Source organism: Bufo gargarizans, chromosome 1 (assembly GCF_014858855.1).
Source record: "Bufo gargarizans isolate SCDJY-AF-19 chromosome 1, ASM1485885v1, whole genome shotgun sequence".
In the NCBI taxonomy this organism is placed as follows: Eukaryota; Metazoa; Chordata; class Amphibia; order Anura; family Bufonidae; genus Bufo; species Bufo gargarizans.
In genome coordinates this window covers 367,102,409-367,130,248 of record NC_058080.1, presented here as the reverse complement: position 1 = coordinate 367,130,248, position 27,840 = coordinate 367,102,409, and the positions used below count along the sequence as shown (strand labels likewise).

The following is a 27,840-nucleotide window of genomic DNA, read 5'->3' as shown; positions in this document are numbered from 1 at the left end:
ATGGCCAGCATTAGGAGTTTCTGCTATTCTCCTTATTTGAGCATACAGGTAATGAGATTTTTTTTCCCGTTCAGCCTCTGGGCTGAAAGAAAAAAATGAACGGCACAGATTTCTTCATTCGCATCGATCAATGTGGATGAAAAAATCTCTGCCCAAAAAAAAAAGGAGGGGAAAGGCGTCTGCCAGGACATAGGAGCTCCGCCCAACATCCATACCCACTTAGCTCGTATGCCCTGGCAAACCCGATTTCTCCATTCACATCAATCGATGTGGATGAATAAATCATTGCCGGGATTTTTAATATTTTTTTATATATACAAAGTGTTTGCCAAAGCATAGGAACACCGCCTCCTCCTCAGCTCGTATGCCTTGGCAAACGTATCTGTTACTGCAGAGGAGAAATCCCATCTTGCAGCGCCGCATACACCGACTTGCGTGTAATCTGACAGCAGCGCAATGCTTCTGTCAGAATGCACATCAGTGCTGCAGCTGCTTGATCGCTTGGTCCACCTAGAAGGTAAAAAAAAAAAAAAAAAAACCAGGCCGCAACGCAATAAATTTATTAACATTAACTTTTATAAACTTTTGAAACAGAACAATAACTTTTTTGCTTACCGGTGATTTTTTTTTTTTTTTTTTTTTTTTTACCTTTATTGAACAAACCTCTCCTTCCCCATGGGACAATGTGCAAAGCGCAAATCGCCCAGAGATGCGGCGAAGTACATTATGCACTTTGTCCCAGGTGAAAGGAGAGGTTTGTGGCAGCTCTGTGTGAAAGGGCCCTAAGACCCGTGTGCCTGTCCTGTGTACGCAATCCCTATGCTAATAGTGTACCTGAGTGTGGAACTTGCGGAAACACTCCCCTATGCATAGGGCAGGCTGGTCAGGACAGTCAGGACAAAAAAAGGTGGTGTCACGCCTTATTCCACCCCTGCTACAGACACGACATCTTTTTCTTGTGGAACGTTGAGTTGGGGTACCAGGATAGACAGACGGGAAGTGTCTGCCATGTAGCCGGCTCAATACATCAGGGCCTTGGGGCACGGACCCTCCTGGATACAGGATTTCCGAAATGATCTCTTCCTGGAATTTTAGGAAGGATCCTGTTCTCCCAGCCTTACTGTAGAGAACAAAACTATTGTACATCGCCAATTGGATCAAATAAACAGACACCTTCTTATACCAGCGTCTGGTTCTGCGGGAAACTAAATAGGGAGCCAACATCTGGTCATTGAAGTCCACCCCTCCCATGTGAAGGTTATAGTCGTGGACAGAGAGGGGTTTCACAATGACTCCAGTTGCCCGTTCAATTTGGACAGTCGTGTCTGAGTGAATGGTGGACAGAAGGTAAACGTCCCTCTTGTCCCTCCACTTCACCGCGAGCAGTTCTTGGTCACACAAGGCAGCCCTCTCCCCCCGTGCAAGTCGGGTACTAACGAGCCGTTGGGGGAAGCCCCGGCGACTAGGTCGCGCGGTGCCACAGCATTGAATTCCGACTAGATGTAAGTGCCGAAAGAGGGCCACGCTTGAGTAAAAATTGTCCACGTATAAGTGGTACCCCTTGTGGAGTAAGGGTGACACCAAGTCCCAGACAATCTTGCCACTGCTCCCCAGGTAGTCAGGACATCCGACCGGCTCCAGTTTTGAGTCTTTTCCCTCATAGACCCTAAAACGATATGTATAGCCTGTGGCCCTTTCACAGAGCTTATACAGTTTGACCCCATACCGGGCGCGCTTGCTGGGGATGTACTGTTTTATGCCAAGGCGCCCGGTAAAATGTACTAGGGACTCGTCTATGCAGATGTTTTGATTAGGGGTATACGCATCTGCAAATCTGGATGACAAATGGTCTATGAGGGGCCGAATTTTATGGAGCCGGTCATAAGCAGGGTGGCCTCTTGGATGACAGGTGCTATTGTCCGTAAAATGCATAAAGCACATGATGGCCTCAAAACGTGCCCTAGACATTGCAGCAGAGAACATGGGCATGAAATGTATTGGGTCTTTAGACCAATATGACCGCAATACATTTTTTTTAGTTAGACCCATGCTGAGGAGAAGGCCCAAAAAAAATTTAAACTCGGAAACGGTGACTGGTTTCCACCGGAAAGGCTGGGCATAGAAGCTTTCCGGATTGGCGGTAATAAACTGTGTGGCGTAGCGGTTGGTTTCTGCCACAACTAGGTCATAGAGATCCGCGGTGAAGAACAGCTCAAAAAACTGAAGGGCCGATCCTAAATGAGCCGTCTCCACGCGAACTCCAGACTGGGCGGTGAAAGGGGGCAATACGGGTGCGGCGGAATCAGGGGATTGCCAATTAGGATTTGCCAGCACCTCTGGGAGACTAAGGGTTCTACGGGCCTGTGAACGCGGTGGCTGCGACAGGGGAGTTATTGCACGTGCCACTGTACCAGCTGGAACTGCCCTTCTGGTGCTCGCCACTTCACCAGGGAATACGGCAGTGCTGGTAGAAGGTCCAGGCTGTGCTGCGCTGCTGGTGTATGCCGCACCATAAACAAGATCAGCGCTAGCACCACTCTGCTGCAAATGAGGATCATCATGCAGGGTATGCAGAACCCTGACATGGGATCGGGTACATCTGGCCGTAGCAGGGACCTCTACCTCGTCATCCTCACTAGCCGTTAGAGTGCCACTGCTGTCTACAGGTTCATATTCTGAACCACTGGATTCAGCGGATGAGGCGTCCCCATCGCTTTCATCCATCACGGCCAGAATCCTGTAGGCCTCTTCAGCGGAATACCCCTTGTTTGACATTTTGGGTTCACTAAATTTAGGGGGTATTCCTCTGAGACTACCCGGGAAAAAGAGCAAACCTGCCTAGTAAAAAGGAGTGCTTGCGAAGTAAAGCTGCGATCGCTAATAAAGATCCAAAAAGCTCAAAAGTGATCTTTATAGCGGCGCAGCGATTTTACAGTGTTTTTGCAGTGATCAGAAAAAAAAAATTCTGTCACTGCGGCGGGGCGGACTGAACGCAAGTGTGCGCACAAGATCAGGCCTGATCGGGCGAACACTGCGTTTTTTGTAGAACCTAAGGTGACCCTAATGTACTTATATAGATCTGATTGCGATCAGTATTGATCACTTACAGATACTATATAGTACTAGTGCTGATTAGCGACAGCGATGACGCTAATCAGCGACTAATCGGTGACTGCGGTGCGGTGGGCGCTAAACTACCTAGCAAGTAGCTAACTACCTGGCAGGGATGAGGGACCCTTACAGGGGGGGTGATCAATGACAGGGGGGTGGACAAGGGGGTGATCAGGGAGTCTAATATGGGTGATCAGGTGCTAAATAAGGGGTTAATAAATGACAGGGTAATATCTAATGTGTAGTGTGGTGTTTGGTGCTACTTACTGAGCTGCCTGTGTCCTCTGGTGGTCGATCCAAGCGAAAGGGACCACCAGAGGACCAGGCAGCAGTTATATCAGACGCTATTTTCAAAATAGCGTCTGACATAACCATTTCATTGGACGATTCAAAAATCTACAGCCTGCCAGCCAATGATCGCGGCCGGCAGGCTGCAGATGAACTTGTGCACTATGCGTTCCTGTGAACGCGCGCTCCTGTGTGCGCGCGTTCACAGGAAATCTCGGCTCACGCGAGATGACGCCAATCGGCGTTAGCGTAGCCTGGGAGCGCCGCGGAGATGACGCCTTTCGGCGTTAGCTTAGCGGTAAGTGGTTAAAATGTAAAAATATTTTTACCATGCGGCAAACAGCGAAATGGAAAAAAAGCCAAAATGGCCAATTTACAATTTTTAGTGTCTACATCTTCCACAATTTTTTTTTTTTTTCATCAAAACACACCCCAAAATGGTATCAATGAACAGTGTAGATAGTCCCTCAAAAAATGAGCTCACACAGCTCCGTACACATAAGTAGAAATAAAAAAAAGTTTGTGTTCTATAGGGGTTATTGAATATGACGATAAAAAGAAAAAATGAAAAAAAAATTATTCAAAGTAATGTTTTTCAGAAATAAAATGCAGGAAAACTATACATATTTAATATCGTATGAGATATTAAATGGTGGAATTAGAAAGTGCAACTTATCCCGCAAAAAACAAGCACTTGTACTGCTATTTGAATCGAAAAATAAAAAAAAGTTATGGCCCCGGATAGGCAGGGAGTGAAAAACAAAAAACACAAAAAGAAAAAACCCTCTGGGGCTGAAAGTAATAAAGAGAAATTCCCATCCCACAAACTGATGGCATATCGCTAGGACATGAGTATAAGAATTGTGATGGGGGTCACTCAATATTAGGCAAACACACGGTAGTTAGTATCCATATGAATTTTATAGGCTACAAATAAAGCCAAATAAACAATATTACATATAAAACATTTCATAAAAAATAAACGAATAAAAGATACGCTTAAAATGCCGCACTTGAAACCTTTAGCTCTGCAATTCAATATATAGAAAGTCTCTGAAGAGCTATTTTCTAATAGCCCTGATCCATATCCAGGGGCTATAATTGTTGGCACGTGGTTTACTGGGCGGTCACGTGATCTGTATTTCCAGGCGGGGTTTTCAAACTGGTGAATGACAGTGAGGGACGACTAAAGAAGACTCTACAACCGTACATCTTCATGAACTTACGCTAAAGAAGTTTGAAAACCCCGCCTGGAAATACAGATCACGTGACCGCCCAGTAAACCACGTGCCAACAATTATAGCCCCTGGATATGGATCAGGGCTATTAGAAAATAGCTCTTCAGAGACTTTCTATATATTGAATTGCAGAGCTAAAGGTTTCAAGTGCGGCATTTTAAGCGTATCTTTTATTCGTTTATTTTTTATGAAATGTTTTATATGTAATATTGTTTATTTGGCTTTATTTGTAGCCTATAAAATTCATATGGATACTAACTACCGTGTGTTTGCCTAATATTGAGTGACCCCATCACAATTCTTATACTCACGTCTTTTTCACCAGCATTTGGGAGTGCTGTGGGGTAGTGCACCATTCCAGAAGTGGAACAGTGAGAGAGCCACCATTTCGTTTCTATTTTATATCGCTAGGACATGCCATCAATGTAAGATCTGAGCAGGTGATTTACACAAATAAAACATGGATTCTATTGAACTGTTTCCCATAAAACTATGTATCTATCTGCTCAGCTCCACCTGCATTTCCACGGTGAAAGGTCTGCTTTCATTAAACACAGCGTCATTTTATTCAGGGTCAATTGTTAGCGCTGACTCCTAGTTATCCAATTTAACAGTGACACACAATATAAAAAGAGCCGTTTTTATTATTAATAAGGAAGCTCATATTTACAGCTGGTGTTTAGCCTCTTGGCAACTTCTGCATCATGGACTGAATCTGTGCTGATGAGTAAAGAGTCATTCCAAGGCTTGACATTGTGGATTTCTATACATGGAATTTGGTCAGCCAAACCGCAGTGCCAGGCTCTACAATCAGTAGCAGTCCTTTTACATGTGCGGAAACAGAAGAGATGTCAGGAATACGTATGGGGCATTTTTCTCCACAGTCCTCCGCATAGACAGGTTTTGATCCATCGTTGTTCCCACTGCTTCACTGCTATCGCTTTGTTTGGAGATTTCAGCATGGTTATGCAGCCGCATCTGAGGACCGAAACAAAAAAAAAATATATATAAAATTAATAGTGTTCTGTCCAGTTCATCTAAATCTAAGGCCCAACTTTAAGGTGGATTTACATGGGGAGATAATCAGGAACGAATGTTCCTGTAAACGCTTGTTTCCGACAAATTGCCCACGTAAAGGGGAAGCTGATCACCTCATGAACAAATGAAACGCTTGTTCCATTGGCTGAAATAATTGTTCGTGCAGGGACCTAAATTATCATTTCATAATTGACAAATACATCAAGTTTATGTAGGCTCAGTATTTACGGGGTTGACCCTTCTTTTTAAGGCTTCTGCAATTCACCTTGGCATGCTGACAACCCATTCTTACCTAATCAATGAATGGAGTTTATCACAATTTATGTGCTTCTGTTTCTCCACCCATTTTGAGGATTGACCACAGGTTCTCAATGGGATTGAGATCTGAGGAGTTTCCTGCCCATTGACCCAAAATTTCAATGTTTTGTTCCCTGAGCCACTTCATCATCACTTTTGCCTTGTGAAATGGTGCTCAATCATGCTGGAAAATCTGAACTGAACTATAGTTAAAGGGTTATACCCATCTCATCCACTGATGGCATATCACTAAGATATAGGTGGGACCAGGACCCAAATTCTCACGATCACTGGAGGTCCCAGGGGTTAGTCCCCACCAGTCAATTATCCCCTATTCTAAGTTGTCCCTTTATGCCAAGATTCTACACCTAAATCCACAGACAAATGAACAGCATGTTCGTTATTGTCAGGGATTATGCACTGAAAATTTGCTCATTAGTTCAATTTTAGCTTACTGAAGCTAATCTGGCTGCGGAGCCATCAAACTCACCGAGTGCAGGACTTGCAGGGCTCAGTGGGACAGGTTCCTAGATGAAGCCTTCTTAGATGATCAATTTTTGGTTGGGTGGGTGATCTGAGTAAAATCGAAAAAAATAAAAATTAGCAAGTGTGCACATTAAAAACTACACTTAAATTGAAGCTACTGAATGCATATGTAATGTTGGCACATGGAAAAAGCAGTAGTCCACTGTGCAAGGAGCATTGGGTCATAACCATTTAAAAGAGGTGTGATAAACATGGGGTTTGTCAGGCTTGGGAGTTGGCAACAATAGCTTAAAAAAATTGCAAGAATCCGATTATATAATGTGTAAGGCTGACATTTCCAGCTGATCGGTCCTGGCTTACCTTGTATAAGCTTCATACTGTACAGAGGCATGGCTGGGGGCACCAGGTGGCTTCCCAAATTGTAGGCGTAGAGGCAGTTTGCTCTGGAGTCGGCTGATTAACCCATTTCCAAGAGGCAACCAGTCCATGCTAGGGATGAGAAACTGGCTAGGTAGCAAGCAGCACTCATCTATCAAAGCCTCATCTGGTTCACATGGATGATTTTCATCACGGCCTACAAGAAAGATTCATTAGCTATAGAATGTTAAAAGATAACATTTAACACCCAGAAATCTATAATCCAAGATTTACAGAAAAATTAGGAAAAATTCGCTATTTTCTAAATTTGAATTTATTGGCTTTTAATGATACCTCAGAAAAAAAAGGAGTTACCAATTAACATTCACCATATGTCTACTTTATGTTGGCATCATTTTGTAAATGTTACTATTTTTTAGGACATTACGAGGCAAGCAATTATTTTTTTTATTTTTATTTTATTTTTTACACTTTTTAAAAAGGAACCTGGCATGGACCAATTCAGTTCTGAAGTAACATTGAAGGGCTTACATAATAGAAACCACCCATAAATTACCTCATTTTAAAAACGATACCCGTCTAATTATTTAAAGCTGATAGAACTGCGAACTGTAGAAACTTAGTTAACCCTTTAGGTGCTCCATGGGAATTAAAGCAAAGTGGAGATGCAGATTTTGAATTTTAAGAAATTTTAACAGGATTAACAGCAAAACAAACCTTAATATTTATTACCCTGATTCCGCACTATGTTTTTTGGGCTCCAGGTTGCATTTAAAGGGAACCCGTCATCAACTTTATGCTGACAGTATTGAGGGCAGCATAAAATAGTGACAGAAATGCTCTTCTCAGGTAGATTTGACTATTTTTAAGGCCTGGGCTGCAACGATTATGATGCTGGTTCTCGGCAACCACTTACTTTTAGCTGATGTGTGACACACCGCTGAAATTAGCATTTCTGTCACTACTTTATACTGCCCTCAGTAGGGTCAGCATAAAGTTGACGACAGGTTCCCTTTAAAGAGACCCTAACATACCCCTACAGTAGAAACACTCCAAAAGTGACCCAATTTTGGAAACTACACCCCTCAAAGATTTTTCTGAGGGGTGTAGTGAGCGTCCAACAGGTGTTTCATATAAATTAGAGACACCTGGCTGTGAATATGAAAAGTCTAATTTCTTCCAATTAAATGTTGTTTTAGACCCAAATTTTTCATTTTCATAAGAGGTAACAGAAGAAAAAGCCTGACTACAGCAACACCCCATATGTGGTTGTAAACTACTGTACGGACACACAGAAGGGATTAAAAGCACCATTTGGCTTTTGGAGGGCAGATTTAGCTGAAATCGTTTTCAGGTGCCATGTCACATTTGAAGAGATCCTGAGGTACCCCTACAATGGAAACCCTCAATAAGTGACCCCATTTTGGAAACTATACTCCTCAAGGAATTTGGCTTTTGACATTAGCAGAGTCTCTGAGGTACCTATACAGTGAAACCCCCCAAAAAGTGACCCCATTTTGGAAGCTACACCCCTCAAGTTATTTATCAAGTGGTGGAATGAGCATTTTGACACCACAGGTATTTCTGAGGAAATTAATGAGTAGGGGACTATGCAAAATGTAAATTGCAAGTTTTCCACCAATATGGCATGTCAGTCCCCAATATCATGCTCCTCAAATTGTTAGGCGGGTTCTACTGGCTTCTAAAATGCCATAAATGTGGACATAGACTGCTGTTTGGGTAGATACACTGCAGGGTTAAGAAAAGAAAGACCACCTTTTGGCATTTTTTATGGTTGGTTTATGGACACCGTGGCGCTATTAAACAGCCTCTGGGGAACCAGTACAGCCATTTTTCTTTATATTTTTCTCGCTGGACCTGTGTAAGGGCTTATTTGTTGCAGGATGAGTTACCATCATCATCAGTACTATTTTGGGGTACATACAACTTTTTGATCTTTTTTGGGAAGCAGAATAAAGATAATAAATGGCTTGATGAGGAAAAGGTTTTGGTTTTTTTTACCTCTAGAAATTTTTCTTAATCCAGTCCTCTAATCCAGAGAAAAGTTTCTTTTTAATACAAATAAGGTTTACAGTGCACCATGGGTGTGCCACTCCATTTGGTGCAACTAGCATTCCTTGTGTCATCTCAACCAGCTCTGAGATCTCAGGGGCTGTCAATCAAACAAGAGGGAGAAGCACTGGGCGGTATTAAAGTGAAGAGATTGGTGCACCAATCAAAACAGCTCTGCCCACGGCGCGCCAATAACCTTATATACGGAACAGGGAGGAGAAGACGCCAGGGTTTCTCAATGGGAATCTCCTTCTCCCTGGCTGTAGGTCCAATCACAAAGGAGAGCGTCACAGCCAGGGAGAAGGCGATTATTTTTTTTCTCCCTGGCTGTGACGCTCTCCTTTGTGATTGGACCACGCTACAGCCAGGGAGAAGGAGATGCCCATTGAGAAACCCAGGCATCTCCTACTCCCTGTTCCGATGCTATTACTTAGCATACCAGGCAGGAGAATTTAACAGGGGTACAGCTGGCAATTGGAGCGGCGCCCAGGAAAAATAGTAAGCGCTATTAGATCCCTGCTTTAAGCCTTACTTATTTTATAATGTCTGAACCCATGAAAGGTCCTCTAAGTAATTTATAAAAAAAAATAAGTAAAAAAATAAATAAAAATCACAGATAGCGGCGCAACGGTTAATTGCGCCGCTATCTGCTCCTCAAATACACCTATTTTAGGTGTAATTCAAATTAGTAAAATTACCCCTTTGTACGTGTTCAAGCACAGAAGAGATTTTGTTTTAAAAATGTATCCTTACAGCACATCCAGAGTCGAGTGAGCAAACGGAAAAGTAAAGACATGCTATCCTGTGTATCCGATGTGGCTGTGTACACTGGAAGGCAGCTCAGTTTCAGAAGACCCCAAATTCTTATCATCACCATCAATTCACGCAGTGTACCCAGTGATGCACCATCACGCAAAAAGCTGTGGCCAGGACGGAAGGAGGAGCCCTGTTGAATACATCAAACCAGTGCAAGTCACAATCATATGACAAATATAGTGGAATAAAAGAGGGCATCCTGACCTACAGTACAGAAACAGGCTCCCACCTGTCACATTACCATAGAAATATAACAACTGTCTATGGCCCATAGAAGGGGTTTTAGTTTGCAAGTGAAGCTTAGTCAGCATGGGTAATATATGGAGACAAGTTGAGTCTACGGATCCATAGTACAGAGCCACAGCTGACAAGCTGAAACACTCAAGCTCTGCCATGCCTATGGAGCTTATGGCTACACAACCAGTGATGGCCAGTTCGCAGCGGTCACTGGGAGCAGGAAGTTCCGAGAACAGCCCGATGAAGGCTGATCGCATGCGTTCGTCAGTGAACACTGCAAACTGGCCATCACTGTACACAACTTCATTACCCAAATTCTGCTCTATGAATAAAAAGCGTGGTAACATTTCAGTTCTAACGCGATTTAAAGTTATACACAGAATAGATTTGATAATGAATTACCTGATTTGGAAGGCTGGCCAGTAGATACAACACAAAATCACCAATCCATTGGATGAGCTGCTGCAGGGACTGAAGGGTCAGGGTGTCAAGTACAAATTCCTCTGTCTTCAAGTTAATCATAACCTTGTCTATATCTAAAGACAGAAAGATTTACTTACGTTATTCGACAACAAAGACTGATTTCACTTGTATACATGAAACGGCAGCCATGTCACCTCACCCGGGTCAGGAAACTTATTGCAGATCTCCGTGAGACGGTCTCCTGGACTTTTGTCGGGCGTGTTGAGAACAGGCGGCCGAAGCAAAGATTTCAAGGTGCAGCTGATGGAGATGAGGAACAGTTTGGCATGGTAGTCACAGACACGAGTGATTGTACTAGGTGAAAGCTTACAAAGTGATGCTTTCATGGACAAAATCCTGGTGGAAAGGACCTGAAAAGGGTTAACAAGAGGTTTTTTGTTTTTTTTTCTAACACATGTAAATGCCATGATTGATGTAAAAAATAAATGAAAAAAAAAAATTAAATAAATAAATCCGATATCTAGTACATGACAATCTATTTCTAACAAAGCTACAAGCAGCCTGTACCGCACATGGATTCACAGCTTCCACCATTCATTGCTCCAATCTCTCTGCTAGACTCTCTTCAGGCTGGCAGCTTGGGCGTGTGCCCTTTCTCCTGCAGCTCTCTCCCTGTAAGAGCTCGGAGGGCATGTCCTTTCCGCTAAAGCTCTCTCCCTATAATTGTCACAGCTTCTAACAGTAGATATGGTTGGTGGCAGTTAAAGATGGAACTGAGCATGTGTGACCTCCTCAGTAGGTGGCCATGCACATTACTATACAGATTAAACACCAGGGGGCACCATTATAATGAACTAAGAGGGAATACCCCTCAAATTGTAGTATAATGTAAATTAGTAACATTTTATGCTTAATTATATGGAATGTAAAATGTAATCGTGGAACAGCCACATTTGAGGGGAAATCCAGTTACAATGATCTATTATAGATGCCTGAGGGGGGGGGGGGGGGGGGGAAACACTGCACCGGTATAGCCTGTGTGCTTGGAGTAACTGCCAGAAAATTGTAGAAGATTATTAAAGGGGTTTAAAGTTATGAAAAAGCCCCTATCTCCAGGCAAATATGGTCATAAAACAATAAAAATACACGCACACCTATTGTTCCCATGGCTGCTTCCAACACTGCCAATCAGATCCTCCTCATCACTGCAGATGTGATGCCATCTTCTTGGATGCAGTGATGAGGAGCTTGTATACCCCCAATTACGAGCCTCAGCAGTATGCAGCACATGACCACTGAGTCTAGTGGTTTAGTGGTCACCTGAAGTATAAGGGCACGCCATAGCTGTAGCCACACAAACAAAGCCTGGCAGGTAGGACCAGATCACTAACACTGGGGGGAGTAGGATCCCATGACTAATATTTTAAGATTCTTGCCTGGGGGAACTTTTTTTTTTCCCTGAGGAAGCATAAACTGATGACAGAGACCTGGATTGAAACGCTGGGTCACTTACTTGTTTTGGCCTAGTCATTTTCTTAAAATTCCTGATAACAAGCTCATGCGCTACATTGAGAACCCTCCAGGCTCCGGACTCACTAGGTCTCCTCAATAGGGATTTTAAAGGGGCATTTTTAACTAGCTTCCAGAGTGTGTGGTACCTAATGAAAATATCATATTCACCTGCTTTATTCTGGCTTCCTGGTTCTGTTCGGCAATCTTCAGGCCCCGGGACTGTTTACTTACGGCTGGGGTATGGAGGAGGTCATGTGCGCCGCTGAAGCCAACAACTGGCCTCAGTGGTGACAGGTTTCCACGCGGCACATCACTGCTGGGTTACATGCCGCTTCGGGATAAGTCAGTCACCACTGAGGTCAGTCATTGGCTACAGTGGAGCACAAGACCCTGTCCATACCTTGGCAGGAAGTAAACAGGCAAGGGACCGGAAGATCGCCGGATGTTGCCAGGGAGAAAGAGTGGTGGGCATCAGGTACCACACTCTCTCAGAGTTATATAATAAAAAAATAAAAAATAAAAACCCACACACAACATAATCCTGAAATATGCCTTTAGGAAAACAATTAAGTGACCCGGCATTTCAGTCAGGGCCTCTCACTAGTTTATACTGTGCTCAGATGGGGCAGCAGAAAATTGCTGACAGATTCCCTTTAGCACTGTTCAGAGATTTCTAAGGTAAGCTCGCACCTGCTGAGTGCTCCCCTCCTCTCAAGTGACAGTCACATTTATGAGAACTGCATTATCCAGCGTAGGATTGTCACGATACCAAATAATTCATTCGATAACATAAAAAAAGGATGTTGATACTCGATACCACGAATGTTTTTAATACTGGGGTTGGGGGCGCACTGCGCCACCAATTAAGATAACTAACCTTTTAATACAAATATAAGCGAGGTATTAATTGCTGCGGATCACAGCGCCCTGTCATATAGGTCGGGTGCCGGGTATGCGATTCTGCCACTGGCACCCGACGCCTGTATTTGAATTAATTTTATTTTTAATTTATTAATTAGTTATCTTTATTGGTGGTTCAGTGGCCACAGCTCCTCCCCTCCTCTTCCCCTCTCTCTTGTCAATGGTGGCAGTGGTACTGAGGGGAGGGAGTGACTCAATCCTTCTCCCCTGTGCTGGTGATGAGAACATGGAGCGTGCCAAGAGCAGCGCACGCCATGTTCTCTGATACTAGGCTGCGCGCACAGCCTAGTATCGGTAAAAGGCAAATGCCGGTATTGAATCGATGTGGGTACAAAAGTATCAATTGGGTATCGATAATTCGATACCCAGTGCAACTGTAATCCAGTGTCTATCTGGAGAGCGCGCTCTCACCTGTTGAAGTGCAGCATTCTGTTTGGTGTACTCCTCATGCAGCTTCTCTACTAAATTGTGTACCATATTTGGCTGTACATGAAGTAGAATGTCCCACCAGTCATAGCCTGTCACCATGCAGTACTCAAGAAGGAAGAGTAGATGGCGAAGTGACGTAGTCATATCAAGTGCATGTCCCATGGAAGGAGAGACCCTCAGCATACTAAGCTGTAAAACAAAGAACACAAGTCAATGATAAAAATATAAAATAAAATGGGGAACATGAACTTGAAGAAATTATATGTATCCTACAGACACATAACAAAAAAGAAATGTAGTTAATTCTTCCCCAAAATGTGATCATATTTCTCTGCATGTGAGCATGCCCATGTAATATGTGAAATAGGGGCTGTGGAGCCGGAGGAATAGAGGTAAACACAATGCCATCTGATAGGTGCAGGGGGTGAATAGATTTGCAACTGCTCAAACTCTTACTCAGCAGAAACAAACCCATCACCCATAGAACACATAACGTGAAGAAAAGCCCATATCTTCCTCCCCAAAGGTCACAGTTGCAGGCAATGATCTTTCTTCCTGATGTCACTTGTAGTTTCCCCTCACCTCTCCCTGACACAAAACCAGGAAGTAAATAATTTCATTCTGAACCCGACTTCAAAGTGGCCTGAATATTGCATTTAGAATCAAAAGGAGTCTGGAATTATTTAAAAGCCAATATTCTGAGCTTCAAAAAGATAGTAAGCTGCGGCAAGCTTTTAGGCTGCGTTCAGATCTCAGTTAGACATGATCCAGCAGCCTGATCCGACAAAACAACACTACATGCAGAGGTATTTGTCTAGCCAAAACCTGGCATTTATGCCAGAAAGTGCCCGGATCCGGTGATCAAATGTGACAAGCTGAAACACTGAATACAAAGTCAAGTTATTGTCACCCTAACGACTAACTAGTTTTGAGGTGAACTATAAACTCTGAACTCTATGGCATAACTAGAGTCCTGCAGGCCCAAACTCTGGACCAGACCCATTCCCTTGTATTATACAAAAAATATCACTGCTAAACAAATGGACTAGTGTGGATGTCGCCGCAAGTCAGTCCACAGTCTAGCATAATCCAGGGCTGGGCAATTTTGCAAAAAAAATAAAATCCTGATTATTTTCAGTTTAAGGACAATTATCCATTTTTTTCAATTTGTATTTTTTTGGTGATAACTTATTTTTCTGTCATATTACAGTTTCCAGTGACATTTTAGTGTACATACAAGTTAAACCTCTTGCACACTGACTCTTTTTCCCTGTTTACGGGCGGTTTTTTGCATTCCGTATACGGAACCATTCATTTAAAGGATTCCGCAAAAAAACACAAAAAAAAAAAAACTGAATGTAAATGCATCCATATGTCTTCCGTATCCGTTCCATTTTTGCGGAACCGTGTATTAAAAAGGTTATGCCCAGCCCAATTTTTTCTATGTAATCACTGTATACTGTATTTGCGCTACGGAAAAACGGAATGGAAAAAACGGAACAGAAACAAAAAAACGGATCCGTGGAAAACAGACCGCAAAACACTGAAAAAGCCATACGGTTGTGTGAAAGAGGCCTTATTGATTAACTTTTAACGTGCAGTATCGAAAATAATAAAGGTATTCCAAAAATAAGCTATTTTTGCACTTTAAATTTACAACATTCACTGTGTGACATAACATTACCTTTAGTATCGGTCAGTACGATTACCAAATAGGAGCATTTTTATATGCCTTTTACGTCTTTGCGTGCATTTTTATGTCTTTGCATCCCAAAGGACAGAAGGTATTCAGGCTTGTTTTTGTGGGATGAGATGGGGGTTTAGTGCCATTTTGGCATACATGGAACTTACTGGGGGGCAGTTAGGAACAAGTCTGCTACCTTTTGTGTTTAGTGTTTTTCATTGTTCTTGGGTGGTGTGAATAACGTGTTATCTATATTATTATATGTGTTCTGTTGGACCCTAGATGTGTGCATTTGTTACCACGTTTACAAAATAAATACTTTTTATGGAAAAAAAAAAATAGTTTACTAAATTTTATTTTTTTACTCTCACAAGGGGACATGGCTTTGATAATGCAGTGGTATACTTTGCATACCATTGTATTATAGCCTATCAGGCAGTCTATTAGGCTGCTTCTGCCTGCACAGTTTACTATTCATACAGTCAGGGCAGGCCTAGGGGCCCTTTGTGTAGGACCCTGACTGCCATGCATCGGCCCCCTGCGGTTGTGTTCGCAGGGGGCTGACGTGGTAAAAACCCTCTGTATAACTGCCTAGATGCAATGGTTGCTACTAAGGCTACTTTCACACTAGCGTTCGATCGGATCCGTTCTGAACGGATCCGATCATAATAATGCAGACGGAGGCTCCGTTCAGAACGGATCCGTCTGCATTATTTTTAGCATATAACAGCTAAGTGTGAAAATAGCCTCGTACGGATCCGTCCAGACTTTCAATGTAAAGTCAATGGGGGACGGATCCGCCTGAAGATTGAGCCATATTGTGGCATCTTCAAACGGATCCGTCCCCATTGACTTACATTGTAAGTCTGGACGGATCCGCACGGCCAGGCGGACACCCGAACGCTGCAAGCAGCGTTCAGCTGTCCGCCTGTCCGTGCGGAGGCGAGCGGAGCGGAGGCTGAACGCCGCCAGACTGATGCAGTCTGAGCGGATCCGCTCCATTCAGACTGCATCAGGACTGGACGGCTGCGTTCGGGTCCGCTCGTGAGCTCCTTCAAACGGAGCTCACGAGCGGACCGACGAACGCTCGTGTGAAAGTAGCCTAATCGTGGCATCTGGGGAGTTAAAGGGTTTATCTGGGAATTTGATATTGATGGCCTAGCCTCAGGATAGGTCATCAGTATCAGATTGGCAGGGCACTTACCCCTGGGACCACCACCGATCAGCAGTTGGAAGTGGCTGCTACGCTCACTGGAGCTTCAGTGAGTGCTGCAGCCTTCTCACAGCTTACCAAGCACAGCGCCCAACATTGTATAGCGGCTGTGCTCGGTACTGCAGCCCTGCCCCATTCACTTGAATAGGACTGAGCTGTGCCTAGGTCACAAGACCCATGTATGGTGACTTTACTGGCCTATGAGGAGGCCTAAGTGCTCAAGGCGTGCTGCATACTCTTTGAATAGTTGATCAGGAGTCGCCGCCCCTGAACTGAACTCGACGATTTGAGATGATCCTGAGAAGAGGTGATCAATATCTAATTCCCAGATAACCCCTTTAAGTGACCGGAATCTGAGTTATCTCATACCTGGCTGTGATAGCAGGAGCCCAGCTCCAGCAGTAATCTGAAGGACTGTATCAGCACAGCCCGAGGGAAGGGGAGGGGGTGATCTCTTTAGTCCCAGCAGCCCACACCAGGATTAATGGCTCAGGCTGTTAGGAATGAAGAGTATATTGATGTTCCTGGAGGAATACACCAAATGGAAAATGATTTAGGAAAACTAGAGGAATGGTAAAAAATTTGGCAACTAAAATTTAATGTTGATAAGTGCAAGATAATGCACCTGGGGCGTAAAAACCCAGAATATAAAATCAGTGATACAGTCCTAACCTCAGTATCTGAGGAAAGGGATTTAGGGGTCATTATTTCAGAAGACTTAAAGGTAGACAGACAATGTCATAGAGCAGCAGGAAATGCTAGCAGAATGCTTGGGTGTATAGGGAGAGGACATTACCAGTAGAAAGAGGGAGGTGCTCATGCCGCTCTACAGAGCACTAGTGAGACCTCATTTGGAGTATTGTGCGCAGTACTGGAGACCATATCTCCAGAAGGATATTGATACTTTGGAGAGAGTTCAGAGAAGAGCTACTAAACTGGTACATGGATTGCAGGATGAAACTTACCAGGAAAGGTTAAAGGACCTTAACATGTATAGCTTGGAAGAAAGACGAGACAGAGGGGATATGATAGAAACTTTTAAATACATAAAGGGAATCAACAAGGTAAAAGAGGAGAGAATATTTAAAAGAAGAAAAACTGCTACAAGAGGACACAGTTTTAAATTAGAGGGGCAAAGGTTTAAAAGTAATATCAGGAAGTATTAGGCTACTTTCACACTAGCGTTCGTCGGTCCGCTCGTGAGCTCCGTTTGAAGGGGCTCATGAGCGGACCCGAACGCAGCCGTCCAGCCCTGATGCAGTCTGAATGGAGCGGATCCGCTCAGACTGCATCAGTCTGGCGGCGTTCAGCCTCCGCTCCGCTCGCCTCCGCACGGACAGCTGAACGCTGCTTGCAGCGTTCGGGTGTCCGCCTGGCCGTGTGGAGGCGTGCGGATCCGTCCAGACTTACAATGTAAGTCAATGGGGACGGATCCGTTTGAAGATGCCACAATATGGCTCAATCTTCAAGCGGATCCGTCCCCCATTGACTTTACATTGAAAGTCTGGACGGATCCGTCCGAGGATATTTTCACACTTAGCTTTTTTTTGCCATTTTAATGCAGACGGATCCGTTCTGAACGGAGCCTCCGTCTGCATTAATATGATCGGATCCGTTCAGAACGGATCCGATCAAACGCTAGTGTGAAAGTAGCCTTACTTTACTGAGAGAGTAGTGGATGCATGGAATAGGCTTCCTGCAGAAGTGGTAGCGGCAAATACAGTGGAGGAGTTTAAGCATGCATGGGATAGGCATACGGCCATCCTTCATACAAGATAGGGCCAAGGGCTATTCATAGTATTCAGTATATTAGGCAGACTAGATGGGCCAAATGGTTCTTATCTGACGACACATTCTATGTTTCTATATACAGGCTGTGATGACACACTGCTATGGAAGAAATTAATTTAGATTAATCGCCCAGCCCTAGCGTAATCATTGCTGCTGGTCAGTCCTCAGTCTAGCATAAATGTGGCTGTTGTTCAGACCACAGTCTAGCATAAACGATGCCATCGATCATTCAATAAGGACACAGTGCTACAGTGGCACTTTATTTTTACCAGCCCTTTTCTGGTGGTGTATTTCAGAGAAAGCTGCTGCTGAATTTCTGTGATTAAAATTGAGCAGCAGAGTTGTCCCGTGTGGCTGTTCCGTTTTTTGCGGTCTGCAAATCACAGAAGCCGCCCGTGTTCCTTCCGCAATTTGAGGAACGGAACAGGCAGCCCATTGTAGAAATGCCTATTCTTGTCCGCAAAACGAACAAGAATAGGACATGTTATATTTTTTTTGCAGGGCTACGTAACAGAGCAACGGATGCGGACAGCACATGGAGTTGAATGGGTCCACACCTGAGCCACAAAAACTGCAGCTCGGATGCGGACCAGAACAACAGTCGTGTGCATGAGGCCTTATACTGTATTAGGGTTTCATATTTTCTGTCTACCAACCTTTCCCTGAGTGTCCAAGCCAACTAAAGCGAGAGAGGTCCAAGACATCTGTAAAGCCTTAAAGTGTACACATGGGGTAGGAGATCGCTGGCGTTTTAAGCTGGGTTCTTCAGATTGGCGCATAGAGGAACCAAATAAGACAGCCATTGTCTGTAGGGACAGTCTGTGCACAATATGCACATTGCCATCATGGAATGCCAGGGCAAGACCTGGTAATAAAATTGAAGTCTAATTAGAAAAGGATGTACATCCACAAATAACCGACTAACTCACACTAAATCTTCAATATAAGAAACCCGATTAGGAATATCATACCTAAACCAGGATAGAACTTTGTGTCATTCGCAACTTTGATGTCCGTGTTAGTAAGTGAAATGGGTAACTTGGGCAATGCCACAGCAGAAACGCGCTCTAGCTCATTGGTAGCAGACAATATCCGCCACTTCAGGATCATTGGTTGCTTATCACTTACTGCAAGACAAAAGAAGATTGCATAAGGTTAAGTTCACATGGAGTTTTTGCGTGCTGAAGAAAAGCCGACGCGGAATACAAATGGGGTTCTCTCACTTCCGTAAATGGTATTTATCATGTAGATGCAGTTAATACAAGGCACTTACTAATGTATTGTGATAGTCCATATTGCTTCCTTTGCTGGCTTCATTCATTTTTCCATCACATTATACACTGCTCGTTTCCAGGGGTCATGGCCACCGCTGCAGTGCACATAGAGCAGGGATCAGCAACCTTCGGCACTCCAGCTGTTGTGAAACTACAATTCCCAGCATGCTCCATTCATTTCTATTTGAGTTCTTAGAAGAGCAGAGCAAGTATGCATGCTGGGAGTTGTAGTTTCTCAACATCTGGAGTGCCGGAGGTTGCCTACCCCTGACATAGAGGGTGGCTGAGACGGGAGCTGCTGCGCATGCGTGCCTATGGTCCCAGCCACCAGAGATGCTTTTTCCTATAGTGTGTAAGCACGACCACCACTGCTGGATTACAGGGTGGTCGTAACCCGTGCATACAAGCAGTGTATAATGATATGGAAAAATGAATGAAGCCAGCAAAGGAAGCAATATGGACAATCACAATACATTAGTAAGTGCCTTGTATTAACTTTTTCTACATGATAAATGCTGAAGTGAGACAACCCCTTAAAGGATTCCTTGTGACTTTTTGGATGTGCATTTCCACATTGGATGTGCGATTTATGGCACATCCACAAGGCCTGAGACTGCCCTATCCTCACCCCACCTGGGTTCAGCAGTCAGCGGCAGACAAGATTACAGAAACAGCCAACCTCGTGCAAAGCTCCTATCTGTATAACTTCCGAAGAAGTGAACAGGAGTTATTAACGTGTACCTGAGTGAGCTTGGCTGTTTCCATAATCCCTGGACAGAGGAGCCAGCTCAGACATTTATATTCTGTGGAGCCCCCCCACCGATCAGATACTCATGACCTATCAGTTTGTAAAACCCTTTTAAATTTTATAGCGGAATATGACAGACTTGCAAACTGTTATACGAGCAAAGAGATACATGGATAGGGTGCTCAGATGGCCGCATACTTCATGCAGTGTAATGCATTATACAGAGAGTTCATGGAAGTACTACTTACCACCGGGGGACAACTGCTGGAAAATATTATTAAGAGGAAGCCCCTCTTTCCTCAGGGACCAGCACTCTGCTACACTGGAACACTGATTAGAGGCACAAAGGAGCACCTATGGAAACAGAAGACAACATTCTTACTGCACTGTCGGCATACACAAAGAAAATATGCGTCCATTAAGTTCCACAAGGGAAAGGATGTGGATGAAGGGAAGGGATATGGGTGAATTTTGGAACTTTACTGTCCCCTATTGATTTAGAAGAATAACAAATAAAAACACACACACACATAGCCCGTAGTGCATGAACCAATCTGCCTCTAAAAGACCACAACCCATTACAAGCTATACTTTATAAACCAGTGAACTTTATTAGACTGTGTACCATAGAAACAGAGCAGAAAAATGTTAGCATGCTAAGGTTAAAGCGGTTTTCTAAGTGTTTTTTTACTGATTGTGGGAGTCTAACACCCAGGACCCCTCCTGATCAGCTGTTTGAGAAGGTACCTGAGGCCTTCTTTCAACTTTTCCTAGGCCATGTGATGTCACGTGGCCTAGGCACAGATTGGCCCCAACTAAACTGCAATACATTATGCTTGGTGAGCTACTACGAGTGTCGGTGCATTCTCAAACAGCTGATCGGCAGGGGTCCCAGGAGTCGGCCCCCTACCAATCAGCTACTGATGACCTATCCTGAGAAGTATACAAGTCTTGGAAAACCCCTTTAATATGCTTCCTATAGAATGGGCCCTAATGTGCCTGAGATAAGGGAAACCACGGAAGACAGGGACTAGTGTGTGTGTGTGTAAGACCATCTTTGTGGATTACTGAAGACTGAAGCAGTTACAGGCAGAGGTCAATCAGCTCCAGTCCAGTATAAAATGAAGGAAATGGTCTGACTGGTTTCCCTTTGTGCTTCTTCAGTTTTAATGCCATTAGAAAGAAAATAACTTGAATGTACATAGCTTCTACACTTTGCATTTACCTGCTCAGACATATCTCGAGCAAGGAACTTGAGATGTGTCACTGCGGGAAACTTGTCCTTGCGTGCAGGATCTGTGGTGCAGCGCATGAAGAGTGACGGAAGGATCTCGGTGTCGATTTTACACTTTTCACTCACAACAGACACACAGACTTTATAGAACTGTATCGGGGACGTGCTGCTTCCATCGCATGTGGCTACTACAATGTTCCCACCTCCTGTGAAGGCAATGTCAGCCAGTGCCACCCTGCAACGAAGGCGGCACAGGCTTTCTGTGGCTGTCAACACTTGTCCATTGGGCTTTAGCAAAGACACAGTCACCAATCCACTGACAGTAACAGCGATCCAGCCTTCCATTGGTTTGCCTCCAAACAAGGTGAGGGATGGGGAAAACTTTACACGAGAGAATTTCTCACCAAAACTGGAAACTCCAGACTGGAAAGAGAGAATAAGACAAAATAATGATAATTTAAAGGGGTATTCCAGAAATGTGAAGTTATCCCCTATCCACACTATTAGATCGGTGGTAGGACCCTTACTGATCCAATAGTTATTTCCTATCTTGTGGATAAGGGATAACCTCACATTACTGGAATACCCTTCTAAGACATAAGAAATGCTATTCTAAACAATTATATCACTGACCTTCTCCACGTGAAGTGCCAATTTCACCCCATTATGAAGCCAAGAGAGTGCGACAATAGGGTCACCATCCACTTCACTTCCCACTAAGCTCTGCCAGCTATTTGCTAAGTGGTCAGTCATACCCCAACATTTTATCACCCCATCTGCATCAGCTGAAAGAAGGCGGGATCCTATGAAGGAGGAAAAAAACCATCATCTATTCAAGCATCCATTGGCTTGTGATCTCCAGTAGACCAGCTTCTGGCATAGAACCTACTCACAATATCATAAACTTCAGGGAGAAGTCCCATTAATTACAGATTAATACTAGGGCTGCAGTAAACGACTATTTGAGAAATCGAGTATCCTACAGATTATTTTTACGATTAATCTAATAAGAAAAAAAATTAATAGGCTGTTTTCCTTTATAAAAAAAAAATAAAAAAAAATAAAAAAAAATTATCAGACCCCTGCCATCAGTCCCCGACACCCTTTGTTCCCCCCGTGCCATCACATCCATTCCCCCAGTTGTTACTCTATATGGGGTGATATAATGTCTCCTGCAGGTTACAGGAGGTATATATTACTCTATATGGGGTGATATAATGTCTCCTGCAGGTTACAGGAGGTACGCATTACTCTATATGGGGTGATATAATGTCTCCTGCAGGTTACAGGAGGTATGCATTACTCTATATGGGGTGATATAATGTCTCCTGCAGGTTACAGGAGGTATATATTACTCTATATGGGGTGATATAATGTCTCCTGCAGGTTACAGGAGGTACGCATTACTCTATATGGGGTGATATAATGTCTCCTGCAGGTTACAGGAGGTACGCATTACTCTATATGGGGTGATATAATGTCTCCTGCAGGTTACAGGAGGTATGCATTACTCTATATGGGGTGATATAATGTCTCCTGCAGGTTACAGGAGGTACGCATTACTCTATATGGGGTGATATAATGTCTCCTGCAGGTTACAGGAGGTATATATTACTCTATATGGGGTGATATAATGTCTCCTGCAGGTTACAGGAGGTACGCATTACTCTATATGGGGTGATATAATGTCTCCTGCAGGTTACAGGAGGTACGCATTACTCTATATGGGGTGATATAATGTCTCCTGCAGGTTACAGGAGGTACGCATTACTCTATATGGGGTGATATAATGTCTCCTGCAGGTTACAGGAGGTATGCATTACTCTATATGGGGTGATATAATGTCTCCTGCAGGTTACAGGAGGTATGTATTACTCTATATGGGGTGATATAATGTCTCCTGCAGGTTACAGGAGGTATATATTACTCTATATGGGGTGATATAATGTCTCCTGCAGGTTACAGGAGGTATATATTACTCTATATGGGGTGATATAATGTCTCCTGCAGGTTACAGGAGGTATATATTACTCTATATGGGGTGATATAATGTCTCCTGCAGGTTACAGGAGGTATATATTACTCTATATGGGGTGATATAATGTCCCCTGCAGGTTACAGGAGGTACGCATTACTCTATATGGGGTGATATAATGTCTCCTGCAGGTTACAGGGGGTATGCATTACTCTATATGTGGTGATATAATGTCCCCTGCAGGTTACAGGAGGTACGCATTACTCTATATGGGGTGATATAATGTCTCCTGCAGGTTACAGGGGGTATGCATTACTCTATATGTGGTGATATAATGTCCCCTGCAGGTTACAGGAGGTACGCATTACTCTATATGGGGTGATATAATGTCTCCTGCAGGTTACAGGGGGTATGCATTACTCTATATGTGGTGATATAATGTCCCCTGCAGGTTACAGGAGGTACGCATTACTCTATATGTATTCTGCAGGTTACAGGAGGCATTCTGCCCTCTGTGCACGGGACTTCTCCCCTCTCCAGCACCCTAAGCTGTATTTGCTAAGTAACAGCAGTAAATGTTGGGGTAATATATAAAGCGCAGTGTTACAGCGGAGGAGTGGGTTCCTTTATTCAGCCTGTGTGCGATCACTGGCCTGTCTTATTGGGGTTTGGATGCTGTTCACACACGACCTCCTGAGAGCAATTAAAGGGGCCTGACACGTGATGAAAACTCAGCTCCCCATCTAGTGCTATGGAGTGTCCGGAGGACCCTGCTGGAAAGGAGAGTACTCCGAGCGCATTGCGGGCCAGCAGGAGACCAGGGAGTGGGAGTAATAGCAAGCACTTCACTCCTGATGGTCACGTGACACAAACAAATAATTTTTTCTGTCTAATTACTCAATTTAATCCAGTACTTGTTGCAGCCCTAATACATTTACCAAGTCAAATACTGTTACTGAAAGCTACTGAAGTTACCAAAATCTTGTCGCCCCTTACCAGACTGGTCCCACTCCAAGCTAGTGATGACTTCCTGGTGGCCGGAATTAATGGAGTAGACGTCCCAAGGGTGTTCTGTATCCAGGATGTGAATCATGTGGGTAAGATCTTCAATGGAAAAAGAGACAACTAAATATACATTTACAGTGTTGGAGATTTGTGACCATCTTCCTTACGGATCACTTCTTGCTTTATTTTGCTCCAAAGACTGACGTGCAAACTAAAGTACCTGAGCACAGTAACCCCCTACTCACAATGAGATTCTTCTGGTTTTGGTCACTAGGGAGGCACAAATCATCTCCCTTAGGCCTCTTTCACACTACAGTTTTTTGCGTTCCGTATACGGTCCGTTTTTTGCGTTCCGTATACGGAACCATTCATTTCAATGGTTCCGCAAAAAAAAACCGGAATGTGTTCCGTATGCATTCCGTTTCCGTATTTCCGTTCCGTTGAAAAGATAGAACATGTCCTATATTTGGCCGAGAATCACAGTCCGCGGCTCCATTCAAGTCAATGGGGCCGCAAAAAAAACGAAACACATACGGAAATGCATCCGTATGTCTTCCGTATCCGTTCCGTTTTTTGCGGAACCATCAATTGAAAATGTTATGCCCAGCCCAATTTTTAATATGAAATTACTGTATACTGTATTTGCCATACGGAAAAACGGAACGGAACAACGGAACGGAAACGGAACCACAACGGAAGCAAAAAACGGAACAACGGATCCGTGAAAAACGGAACGCAAAACACTGAATGCAACATACTGTAGTGTGAAAGAGGCCTTAAAGGGGATTTCCTAGAGAATTTTATGGATAGGCCATCAATATCAGAACGGCGGGGTTCATCAATAAAAAAAAATCTCAGATAACCCCTTTAAGCTGGCTAGATATGTATCAGCCAAACCCGCCAATTTTTGAGGGTCTGGCTTACCATCTAATGTGTATGGTGGCTCCAAACTCTCCACGAATGGCTGACAAAAAAAATAAAAATAAGGATCGGCATGTTGGATTTCAACGCCCAAGATGTCTTGTAGCGGCTTTTCACCCTCTCCCCATTCACTACATAGGCATGCTTGTTTGAGGATTAGGAGAGATAGCTGTCAGATGAAGGAGCATTGTTTGACTGTTAAGGCTACTTCACATTAGCGTTTTCAATTCCGCTATTGATATTCGTCATAGGATCTCAATAGCGGAAGGAAACACTTCTGTTTTGTCCCCATTCATTGTCAATGAATGGGGACAAAAACGGAATGCACCAAAATCCATTCCGTTCCGTTTGGCTGCTTCCCCATTGCGGACACAATAACGCTGCAAGCAGTGTTTTTTTTGTCCGCGATGTGGTGCGGAGCAAGACAGATCCGTCCTGACACACAGTGTAAGTGAATGGAGACAAGTCCGTTTTCTCTGACACAATATCCGTCCCCCATTGACTTTCAATTGTGTTCAAGACTGATCCGTCATGGCTATAGAAGACATAATTCAACCGGATCCGTTCATGACCGATGCATGCGGTTGTATTATTGTAACTGAAGCGTTTTTGCACATCCATGACGGATCCACAAAAAACGCTAGTGTGAAAGTAGCCTTACTCTGTTATGGCCAGCTTAAAGGATATAGACAAGTTTGGGTTTTTGTTTTTTATTATTATTGTTGCATTCTACTTAATTTGGGTTAAAAATTTTCAATTGGTCTTTATTAAAAATCTTTAACCGTTTTCTCTTCTACAGCTTTCAGTTCTCTCTACTTTTCAGTGTTCAGTCTGCAGCTCTGATCTGTAGTTCCCCGACAGCAGATAAACTCTCATACACGGTGAAATCTAAGGCTACTTTCACACTGGCGTTTTGGCTTTCCGTTTGTGAGATCCGTTCAGGGCTCTCACAAGCGGTCCTAATGCATTCTGAATGGATAAGGATCCGCTCAGAATGCATCAGTTTGCCTCCGTTCCGTCACCATTCCGCTCTGGAGGCGGACACCAGTTTTGGTGTCTGCCTGATGACGCAGAGGCAAACGGATCCGTCCTGACACAATAGAAAATGGATCCATCCCCCATTGACTTTCAATGGTGTTCAAGACGGATCCGTCTTGGCTATGTTAAAGATAATACATGCGGATCCGTTCTGAACGGATGCATGCGGTTGCATTATTGTAACGGATCCGTCTGTGCAGATCCATGACGGTCCCACACCAAGCGCGAGTGTGAAAGTAGCGGTGTGATCACAATTCACTGGTTATGAGCTGCTAGAGAACTGGAGATACAAGCTACAGATGGAGCTGCTAGCGCGGCTTTCTGACAGATTTCAGGGAAAGTACGGAAGAACAGCCTGCAGGGGCAGCGAAAACTAAAGGCTGGTAAGGAAAATCAGCTTCTGATCAGCGGGGGTCCGACACCAGGAACCCCCGCCGATCAGCCGTTTGAGAAGGCAGCGGCGCTCCAGCCTTCTCACTGTTTACCGAAGACCCACTGACGTCACGGATAGTATCAACTAGTGTGGGCGGGGCTAAGCTCTGTTCACGTGAAAAGAGCTTTGCCCCGCCCAGGCCAGTGATACTAGTCGTGACGTCACTGCGTCAGCGGTAAACAGTGAGAAGGCCGTGGCGCTTCTGCCTTCTTAAACAGCTGATCGGCGAGGGTCCCTGGTGTCGGACCCCCGCCAATCAGAAGCTGATGATCTATCCAGAGGATAGATCATCAGTTAAAACAAAGTGCAGAACCCCTTTAAAAACACTAGTTCGGTCGTCGACACTAGTCAGTACGCATGCACCAGATGCAGCTGGAGGTAGCTTGCAATGACGTTCCAAGCCTGTAGGACGCCAATTAAGGGTCCATTGACACATCCGTAGTTCTGGGTCCGGTGCAGACCTATTCATTTCAATAAGGCTGCAAAAGATGCTGACAGCGCACCGCATGCTGTCCGCGGTCGATATCCGTGTTTTGCTGATCCGCAATTTGCGGACTGCACAACACTTACGGACATGTGAATTGACCCTAGAGCGGCCCCCTCCCAGTGACTCCTTTTCACAGATTGATCAGGTTTCAGGATAACCCCTTTTAGAAAGTGCACCCACACTATGGGCTGGTCAATAACGGGGGGACGTCCCTTCCATATAGACAAGCCCCCCCAAAACCAGCCATCTAGGATCAGACAACTGCACTTTATAGAACATCCAACCAGGAAGAAACTTGTATTTTACATTTAAAACATACATGTATGACACACGGGGAGAATGCATGCCTCCCTCCACCACTGGCAGGGAATTACCTTTTTCCTCTTCATTGCGCTGGTCTGTGGTGAAGGCAATGAGGTTGCGGCAAGACCAGGCACATACTAGGGGGATGGAGGGGCAGTGGCTGGTCCGTGGTTTTCTGTCCCACTCACAGATGTATGCCACGTCCATGATGGCTGCCTGCCCGCCAGGGCTCCGGGGTGGAAGGCTGGAACAGGGACACCAATGATCACGTGATAATAACGACCCCACGAAGGTACGGAACGTACCAACCAGCAGCCTGAGGCTGAGCGGCGTCGCTTCCCGATGACCTCATAGAATTTTGCATATCACTCGCTCCCAGGATGCATTGCAGGAGAGACAGCACACGGAACGTATGGCATCTTTAGTAACGTAGTAAAAGTGAATTACATAAAACATTTCGCACAGTGTAATAAACAAGAAAGGCCGT

The 27,840-nt window shown here is 44.2% G+C and overlaps 1 protein-coding gene across 1 annotated transcript; it reads right to left on the bottom strand.

Annotated features, from left to right (window-relative positions):
• Positions 1 to 5,263: 5,263 nt before the first annotated feature.
• MED16 (mediator complex subunit 16) lies at positions 5,264 to 27,682 on the bottom strand. Its single transcript, XM_044284363.1, has 14 exons — positions 27,425 to 27,682; positions 24,163 to 24,270; positions 21,825 to 21,994; positions 21,183 to 21,614; positions 20,206 to 20,311; positions 18,907 to 19,062; positions 18,592 to 18,800; positions 13,230 to 13,436; positions 10,585 to 10,795; positions 10,365 to 10,498; positions 9,663 to 9,855; positions 6,819 to 7,032; positions 6,463 to 6,546; positions 5,264 to 5,615 (listed from the first exon to the last, which is right to left on the bottom strand). The coding sequence occupies exons 1-14, from the start codon at positions 27,558 to 27,560 to the stop codon at positions 5,489 to 5,491; spliced, it is 2,487 nt and encodes an 828-aa protein (XP_044140298.1). The 5' UTR covers positions 27,561 to 27,682; the 3' UTR covers positions 5,264 to 5,488.
• Between the last annotated feature and the right edge of the window lie 158 nt (positions 27,683 to 27,840).